General features: G+C 38.6%; 1 protein-coding gene across 1 annotated transcript in view; it reads right to left on the reverse strand.

The window, feature by feature from the left end:
• Positions 1-5,000: 5,000 nt before the first annotated feature.
• The window catches only part of TM2D1 (TM2 domain containing 1), a 48,251-nt gene continuing 42,919 nt past the window's right edge, over positions 5,001-10,332 (reverse strand). The window contains exons 6-7 of the mRNA XM_011988926.1: positions 7,355-7,484; positions 5,001-5,309 (exon numbers count right to left, since the gene is read on the reverse strand). Coding sequence (XP_011844316.1) covers positions 7,374-7,484 — 111 coding nt within the window. The 3' untranslated portion in view covers positions 5,001-5,309; positions 7,355-7,373. The remainder of the gene's footprint in view (positions 5,310-7,354; positions 7,485-10,332) is intronic.

Here is a 10,332-nt window from a genome sequence, read left to right on the forward strand (position 1 = left end):
TGTCTCATGAGGTGATTTATAGGGATTAAGTGAAATAATCAGGTCAGGAGAGTACATAGCAAATAATAGGCAATTTAGTAGCTTCCTTTAATTATTTCTAATAATCTACTCCCTGATCTTTTATCAGGAACCACCTCTAGAAACCACCCATTCAAAGAGAGAATTTTAATGTTTATAAAATATTTGAGCAGAGCCCTGACTAAGGAAGCACGTCATGTAACATGGGAAAGAGTCCTCCAGGCAAAGGAAAGAGCAAGTAAAAAATCTTGAGGTAGACCTTGTGGGGTGGCTCACGCCTGTGATCCTAGCACTTTGGGAGGCCGAGGCGGGTGGATCACTTGACGTCAGGAGTTCAAGACCAGCCTGGCCAATATGGTGAAACCCTATCGCTACTAAAAATACAAAAATTAGTCGAGCGTGGTGGCATGTCCCTGTAATCCCAGCTACTCAGGAGGCTAAGGCTGGAGAATTGCTTGAAACCAGGAGGTGGAGGTTGCAGTGAGCCAAGGTCACGTGCCACTGCACTCTAGCCTGGGCAACAGAGCAAGGCTCTAAAAAAAATAAAAAAATAAAAAAAAATTGATGTAGAAATTGGGTTGGGTGCTCAGGCTGGTGGCCTGTAATCCCAGCACTTTGGGTGGCTGAGGCAGGAGGCATGGTTGAGGCCCAGAGTGCAAGACCAACCTGACCAACATAGTGAAGCCCTGTCTCTATGAAAAACAACAACAACAACAACAAAAAGGAATCGATATGGCACATTTGAAGCATGACAGAAGCCACTGGAGAATAAGCAGAACAGTGGCATGTTCTCATTTATTTTTTATCATTTTGGCTGCTGTGTGGAGAATATAATGTAGGAGGACAAGAGCAGAAGAGGTGCATAGTAGGTCAATAAATAGCTGAGAATGAATAAACAATAAATTTGCTTCTTTTTTTTTTTTTTTTTTTTTTGAGACGGAGTCTTGCTCTGTCACCCAGGCTGGAGTGCAGTGGCCGGATCTCAGCTCACTGCAAGCTCCTCCTCCCGGGTTCACTCCATTCTCCTGCCTCAGACTCCCGAGTAGCTGGGACTACAGGCGCCCACCACCATGCCCAGCTAATTTTTGGTATTTTTAGTAGAGACGGAGTTTCACTGTGTTAGTCAAGATGGTCTCGATCTCCTGACCTCGTGATCCGCCCGCCTCGGCCTCCCAAAGTGCTGGGATTACAGGCTTGAGCCACCGTGCCCGGCCAAATTTACTTCTTTTGAATACCTTTTAAAAGGTTCAAAACACTTTTGTGTGTGTGTGTGTGTGTGTGTGTGAGACGGCGTCTCGCTCTGTTGCCCAGGCTGCAGTGCAGTGGCACGTTCTCGGCTCACTGCAACCTCCGCCTCCCGGGTTCACGCCATTCTCCTGCCTCAGACTCCCGAGTAGCTGGGACTACAGGCGCCCACCACCATGCCCAGCTAATTTTTGGTATTTTTAGTAGAGACGGAGTTTCACTGTGTTAGTCAAGATGGTCTCGATCTCCTGACCTCGTGATCCGCCCGCCTCGGCCTCCCAAAGTGCTGGGATTAGAGCCAAGAGCCACCACGCCCAGCCTTCAAAACACTTATTAAAAACAATTTTTGTTATGTCTTGAACCATTTCACTCCAATAGTTTGCCTCAGTGACAAATCACACAGAGAAGTCACGCCATTCTCCTTAATGTTTCTCATAGCACAATAATAGGTGAATTACATAATCTATTCAGAATCAGTCGAATTTTGCGGTTTTTCTAAAAATCAAAGATAGGATCTTGAGCCTTCATAATCATAGCATCTTAAATACAAAATTACTTCACATGATAAAAAGTTCCAAACACCACACTTTAGTCTAGAGTATTCTGGTAAAACGTTTTTCTTTGGCATATGCAGCCCAAATAGCTCTAACCTTGATCATTTTTCAAGTTGTAATCTCCACATGCTTGGCATATTCTGATAACATTGACAGGTTAAAAGCAACACTCTGTTGTATGTATAGTGATTGCTTGCAATTAACCATAATTTAGGCTGAAAAGTAGGCTGATCAGCTGCCTCACAGCAACATTTTAAAACTTATTAAATATCTCCAGTGAACTTTAGATGAAAAAGCAACAAAAACAAAATCTGTAACATTTCCACTTTTTCTTACATAGAATCTTAAAGGAGTGAAGCTGCCAATAAGACTAATTCTTGATTTAAAAAAAGACATTTTTGGCCCATATTACATCCAGTAACTGCAGATATGGATAAAGATAATGGAGATATGAAAAACAGGTAAACAGTGTCCAAACGAAGTGTCTTATCCTCCTTTTATCAAAGAGATTTTTGAGCCCACTGGCATTTTATTTTAGAAACAACCATACTATATAGCCCAGCGTGCAGAACCTCTTGCAAGTTCCAGACAGACCTCACCAGTACTTGAGGCCATTATCCCGTTCTTTTAAAATGTGTTCAATACACAATTAGTATCTGCCATTTAATTGTTCAACATTACCTGACACATGTCACTACCTCTATTTATATGAGGGATTAAGAATGGTTACGTGCTCAGTTACAAAATAAGTGACGAGAAACAGAATGCAAACTCAGGACTCAGAATATGTCTATACTTTTCTTATCATCCCATGCTGCTTGGATGCCAGACCTCTAATATGGCATCCTACCTTTTCCTTTTAAATGTATCTATCAGGTGGGGTGTGGTGGCTCATGCCTGTAATCCCAACACTTTGGGAGGCCAAGGCGGGAGGATTGCTTCAGGCCAGGAGTTCAAGACCAGCCTGGCCAACATGGTGAAATCCCATCTAAGATACAAAAATTAGTGGGGTGTGATGGCACGTGTCTATAATCCCAGCTACTTGGGAGGCTGAGGCAGGAGAATCATTTGAACCCGGGAGAATGGAGGTTGCAGTGAGCCAAGATTGTGCCATTGCACTCCAGCCTGGGCAACAAGAGTGAAACTCCACTGGCAAAAACAAAAACAAAAAAAACAAACCCCAAACCACTATTTCTTTTATACTCTTAGCAGTTCCATGAACAAATCCTGGCCACAGACAAAACAGAATCTTTAAAGTAAGGAATATTTCTGGGTACATAGGTACTTCTGGAAATTATACTAATCCTTTAGGCAAAAGCAGTATCATTTGTACATCACTGCTACAAGGTACTAAACGTTTCTATATGATTGAAAGAATCCTTCCCATTCTGCCTTAAAAGGCTTAGCAGTAATAAAGAATGACTGAGCTAATCCATCTCACAATTTTGGTCACTGATCTAAAACCAGGGTTAACATATAAAACATCGGACACAGAGGGTTTAACATATAATTCATATTCATACATACTACTAACAAATTGTCATAATAGTGCTCAGTGAAAGAAAAAAAAGTTGACAAAGAATTTAAATGCATTCACATGAGTTTATTAAAAAATCTGTTAAAGAATTACATATTAGGCAACAGAATTAGGCAAACTAGAAGTGTTCTTGTTGTAAATTTAGGAAACTAAAGTGAAAATAAAGTCTAAAGGCTTAATAATGTATTGTGAAGGGACTTTGTTTCTGTACTTCCTCAACAACCCTTTAAGAGTATAGCTTATTTGAATAAATACTTTTTAGCATCACCTGCTTTGAAACAGACTTACTGCCTGGCCAAGCTAATGACTGTAGCTATCATGCAAGGATCAAGATTACTTTTCAAAATTTGACTGCAGGTATTTCTTTTTCTTTTCTTTTCTTTCTTTTCTTTTTTTTTTTTTTTTGAGACAGAGTCTCGCTCTGTCACCCAGGCTTGAGTGCATTGGCACAATCTCAGCTCACTGCAACCTCCGCCTCCAGGGTTCAAGTGATTCTTCTGCTTCAGCCTCCCGAGTAGGTATTTCTTATATAGTTGAACTAATCTGACTGTGGAAACATGACTTAGTCTGGGCTTAGATGATACTAAAGTATCATTTGGGCTTAGATGATACTACAAAGCACTGTCTGCAACCTAAAGGAACTCAGGGACACTAGAAAATGGTATCTACCAACCAGTTTAACTGTGACCAAAAATATCACGGTGAAACAGTAAGTCACAAGAGAATATAAACTTCTAAAGGGCGGGGATTTTGTTCACTCCTGCATTCCCCCATATAGATCAGGCCTCCCACTTGGTGGACAAGCAAACTTGTTCAAACATCTCTTTGAACAAATCAAAGAGATGTTCCTGGTGTACGTTAGGGGGGCAACCAAATTCATTTCATATATTAATATTTAAAAATCTCCCACCAACTTGAGAAGTTACTACTGAACGATTTACATATGATGAAGCTAATTATACTATACTGTCCACTTTTGAGGAAAATGTGACAAAAAATTATGGTTTTTACTCTTAAGGAGCACCGACACTAGTAATTTTGAAATTGGTATGCCTGTTCCTAAAGAAAAAGTGGGACAGTATTCTGGGACGTAACATTTCATGTATTTCCATCTTCTTAAAACCCCTCTAAACATGGTAAGAAAAACCAGTGCTAACATACAGGTGCTGCTTTTTTCAGACACTGGTACATCACTTAAGGCACCTGTGCTGGCATCTGCCCGCTGCTGCTCACAGATGGAAGACATTAATCATCTGTTTGGTGCTCCCACCTTGTCCATCCAGCTTCAACTATAACTGCAGTGAGCTCGATGAGTCAGCATCTGGTCTTCCAAAAGCTAGTGTAGCACTCCCAAAGCAAAAAAGGAAAGAGTTCACACTTCAGAGGCCTGAATCAATGCCAGAAGTGTATATGTTGCCTTAAGGTTTCACAGACTCCCTAATGATCTTTAGCTCCCTGGATACCAAGGCAAAGACAGATCTGAAAGCTGCAGAAAAACAGGTGGGTGTCATACACAGGACTGAAGCCCCAGGCAATATAAATGGTATTTGTTCACACCACGGATTAACTGCTTTGAAGGATCAAAATGGGTAAGATAGCTACATTCAACATTTAAGAAGATTTTCTCAATAACAAAGCACTAAAAATGTGAACAAGTTATACTTTTATTTTTCAGAAACAAAATGACAAGTGGCAACTTGCCTTTGTAAAAGATTAAAGAGTATCAGAGTAATAAGCTATCTCTCACAGAGACAGAAGCCTGAGAAACACTATTACACAGCTCTCAAAGGAAGTCCTATTAAATAAATCTCACAATAATATACTTTTAACTAAATCAACAAAACAAAAACCACAAAAAATTATACAGAACTCATAAAATGGTATATGAATGAAAAAGAGAAATCTTTAAATCCAGACACTAGAAGTTCTCTATTAAAATCAAGGACGCTCAAATCCTAAAACAGAAAAAAGAAATAGTTAAAACACAATATTTTTTAATAGTCGAATGAGGTTATTGCAGATGTACATTTTAACATTTCATTTGCTCAATATATTTTTTTCTCACTCTTGGAGCACTTCTGTATGATGCAGAGATTACATGAGTGATAATGCAGATACTGGCCTTCCTAATGGGCCCTTTAGGTTTTAAGTTTCAAATCTGACTCTGGAATCCCACCTAAATGTTTACATAATAGGCTACAAATAATGAGATTCCTCTTAAAATTACATTTGCTTAATTTTTACACACTATGGTTTAGAAACAATCTACTTTTGAAAGAGACACAATTTACAGTATGAATAATAAAAGTTACATGAAACTACACAATCCTTCTCATAAGACAGGAGAAACAATTTCCAAAACAAAAATGCCTAATACAAAATGATACAGTTGACTGGAGCTGGGGTAGGATGGGAGAAAGAGAACCACCATGTAACAGAATGTATGGAAGACCTAGATTCTAGTTTCACTTTTGCACTAATCAGTTGTGTGTCTTAGTCTCAATTTCCTTAGCTCTCGATTTTTTTTCCTGGTTAAGAAGATGTAGATGGATCTCTAAGCTTTATTTTAATTTTAAGGTTCAAAGACTTATAGTTTATAAGATTTCGAAAACCTTTTGGACAATCAGTTGAATAAATTCCTTACATCTTGAGGGTGTGTCACTGTTCAATCCCATGACAATAACTACAAGGCATATCCATAATTTTACTGTTAGAAAAGAAAAAAATCCACCTAAAGGGCAAAAGTATACTTCATATCCTGTTTCTGTTCTACAAGACAGAAAACAAATGTCTATTCTCTTGCTGGCCTCTAGAAGCAGTCTTTGAGACAGAGTTGACTGAAAACCCTAGAACTAGGATAATGGTTAAGATATCTACCCTGTATTTCTCTCTGCCTGTCTGTGTCTATGAAAGCTGCTAGACAGCTGCTAGACAGTTCAAAGTGAACTATTACATAAAAGCTACCCTTCACCTTACATGATATATAGGATTTCTCTATTACAGAGAATAATTATACCAGGAAATGGTTTTCCTGATATTCTACCAAAATCCTGAGTAAAATTTGCATTATTGGAAGATTGTTAGAATAGACTAATGTATGGTAATTGAGATTTTAAAAACCTTGTAGTAGCAGAGTTCTAGAAAACCAGAGTTGAACCAGGAAAAAGGATGGTATCTCTGACTTCAGCAGATTTATCACTTATTTAAAGCTGAGGCCAGCCAGGCACAGTGGCTCAAGCCTATAATCCCAGCACTTTGGGAGGTCAAGGCAGGTGGATTACCTGAAGAGTTCGAGACAAGCCTGACTAAAATGGCGAAACCCTGTATCTACTAAAAATACAAGTTACCGGGGCATGGTGGTGTGTGCCTGTAGTCCCAGCTACTGGGGAGGCTGAGGCATGAGAATTGCTTGAACCTGGGAGGCGGACGTTGCAGTGAGCCGAGATCGAGCCACTGCACTCCAGCCTGGGCGGCAGAGCAAGACTCAGTGTCCAAAAAAAAAAAAGATAAAGCTGAGGCCAATTAATAATTCTTATGGGCAGAGCCAAACTTCAGGTTAGAAGAAGGACTTACAGGGAATTCAGGCTTTGGACTCTATCAGTATCTATTTTCAGTTTCAGGGAAGGAGAACCAAAAAAGGAAATTAAAGATTATACTGACCCTTAGAGGGATGGGCAGCAGAAATATCTGCTATACTGAACTATTTACAGCACATACTTTCATCATAACCATCATATAATAAATGCCTTTTTGCTTTGATGTTACTTTTTTGTGAACTTTGTCCTTTAACCATATGCACTGCAAACAGTCTGAAGTGGGAACCGTAGGAGCCATAAGCGTGGACTAAAATGCTTTTCAAAGGATTGAAGATGCTTCAGGCATAGGGGGACCTGAGAGGTTTATATGGTCTCTTAAAATTTTCTATGGTCCTAAAATTCTCATAATTTTATATGAATAATATACTACTATATTTTTTTATATATATATATATATCACTTACTGTTTCTTTTAAAAAATATTTATGGATATAATTGCGTTTTTCTATATGTTTCATTAGTAATACTTAGTCTTGTAAGTCTGGTTCCGTAGTAATCTATGATGTAACTACTTCCATCTGAAGGTCCAACAATCTAAAAGAGACAAAATTTCAAAATTATTCATTTTACAGAAGATATTTCACAACACTTTGAGTTTACTTTTCTCAGTTGTTAATAAAAGTATTTCAGAAGCAACAGAAATCCAGCTCTAACCTAAGCAAAAACAGGTAATTTAGTGGCTCATGTACCTGAAAAGAATGCTGGGATAGCTCAAAGGATCAAAAGAAAAGCTGCAGGCACCAAGGACTGAATTCTGTGCTCCCTGAGGCCCTTGGCTTCCCTGCCTCCTTGCTTAGCTCTGCTTGTCTTCATTCTGCAGAGTGGCACTCTAACTAATTGCCAACAGCTCGAGAGTCACATATTCCCGGCTCAGCAGCTCCTAATAAAGAAAGTAAAATTTTCTTCCCCAATGTTTATATACCAATTCCAGGGAAAGACTTTTATTGATCTGCTTGGTTTTTATGCCTACTGTGGACAAACCTACTATATCCATGGGAATAGATTTAATGATTGGCCAGGCCAGGCCAGGCTGCCTGTGGGAGATGAGGTAGTATCATTGACAGTCCTGCCAGAACCACCTGGAATGGAAAAGGAAGAGGTAGGAAAAACAACACACGTTCACTACCATCATCTTGTCCACTTAATCACATATGTGACAATCTAGTCAACGTAATCTCTATAAATTATCCTCTAAGGTAGCAATCTTCAAACTGTAGCCTTAAAGGTGGACAAAGATTTACCAAGGTGTATGTGGGCCCAGAGGGGAAATCAATCTTGAGATCTTAATTCCCTAAATACTCTTTGTAAAACAAATCTGCCTGATACCATGCTACAGTGGAAGCATCCTGTCAGTTTCCCTTCCCACTTCTCCTCACTGTGGTCATTTCTCCCACTTGTTAATAGTAAAGCATACCTACCATCCAGGATACCCCGAGTCTTATGATGGACTATTTCCCTGAGGTGTGAAAGCCTCTGAAGTGCCAAACAAAGGGATAACTCAAAATATTGGATTTAGGGAACGATCCTTTACTCAAAGGTCCAAAAACATATTCTGCTGTATCTGTTCCAAAGATGCATTTCCAATAACATTTTACATCTTTTTGCTTAAAAATAATTTGCAACATGTTTATGCTGTTTTGATCAACTGTGTATCATTATTATAATGACAATCCAAAAAAAAATCACAGAAAATTTTTAAATATTTTAATTTTAATGAATAAGAAGATTAGTAGGAAGATTTCTTTGTTTTTTTTTTTTTTTTTTTTTTTTTTTTTTTGGATACAGGATCTCAGTCACCCAGGCTGGAGTGCAGTGGCATGATCTTGACTCACTGCAACCTCCCCCTCCTAGCGATCCTCTCACCTCAGCCTCCCAAGTAGCTGGGACCTCAGGTGTGCGCCATCATGCCCAGCTAATTTTGTTTTTGTATTTTTTTGTAGAGACAGGGTTTCACTATGTTGAACAGGCTGGTCTCAAACTCCCAGTACTAGGATAATGGTTAAGAACATCAACTGATCTGCCTGCTTTGGCCTCCCAAAGTGCTGGGATTAGGGCATGAGCCAACGTGCCCAGCCTAGTAGGAAGCTTTTAAACATAAAACTGTATTATGTTAGGATAAAATTCTGTAGAAGAGGAATAAAAATAAAGGAAGAAAAGAAGCAACGTAAAAATTATAATGGTTAGTGAAGAGTTCACGCACATCTTTTTAAAGTAGGTGATATTTAAAATCCTATATTTATATTATGTTGGAGACATTTCAAAATTGATGTAACACTTTTATTTAAATATGTAAATATTTGCAGACTAGAAGTTATATCCTTTGCAACTATTTAAACTTATGATAGAAAACTTAAATGTCAATTTAAAAATATATGGAGAGTATGGACTTTGTTTTTAAAATCGAAGGACACTGCCATAAAGCATTCCTCATTTTAAAAATAAATTTGATCTTAAAACTATTCAACAAATATTTAATCCCATGATATTCCAGGTTCTATGCTAGACATTATATACAGTGAATAAAATACCATCTCTGCTAACAGGGAACTTATTCTAGTGAACTACACGTTAATATTCAAGTAGTACTTACAAAGCACGTATGTGCCACACACCATGTCAGGTGCTATTATGCACATTGACTTACTTGTTAAAGATTAAATTGATTTGGCTTGACACTTTTTTATGAATTTACATAAAAATTAACTATAATCCCCACACTCTGGGAGGCCAAGGCAGGAAGACTGCTTGAAGCCAGAAGTTTGAGACCAGTGTGGGCAAAAAAGCAAGAACTTTGCCTCTACAAAAGAAAAATGATAACAAAATATTAGCCAGGTGCCATGGCGTGCACTTGTAGTCTCAGCTACCTGAGAGGCTAAGGTAGGAGGATTGCTTGAGCCCAAGAGTTCAAGGTTGCAGTGAGCTATGATCACACCACTGCACTCCAGCCTGGATGACAGAACGCAACCCTATTTAAATAACCAAATTAAGTCAGTGTGGTAAAGCACTAAACTGAAAGGAAAACTTGGAAGAGAAAGCTGTCTCTTTCTATAACTAGCTGCAGGATCAAATAATTTATTCCTTCCTGGATCTCAATTTTTCTTATTGATTATAATGAAGAATAGAATAAGCTGATCGGTACAGTATTTTTAAAGTTTTAATGTCTTCTATGACTACAAGATTTAGATACAAAGACCTCAGCTTAAGCCACTATAAAGTATCATCAACACACTTTTCTATGAACTATCTGGTCACACAAGAAACTGTTTTATTTACTTTAAAAAAAAAAAAAAGGCTGGGCGCGGTGGCTCAAGCCTGTAATCCCAGCACTTTGGGAGGCCGAGACGGGTGGATCACGAGGTCAGGAGATCGAGACCATCCTGGC

This window comes from Mandrillus leucophaeus, unplaced genomic scaffold, assembly GCF_000951045.1.
Source record: "Mandrillus leucophaeus isolate KB7577 unplaced genomic scaffold, Mleu.le_1.0 Scaffold341, whole genome shotgun sequence".
Classification (NCBI taxonomy): Eukaryota; Metazoa; Chordata; class Mammalia; order Primates; family Cercopithecidae; genus Mandrillus; species Mandrillus leucophaeus.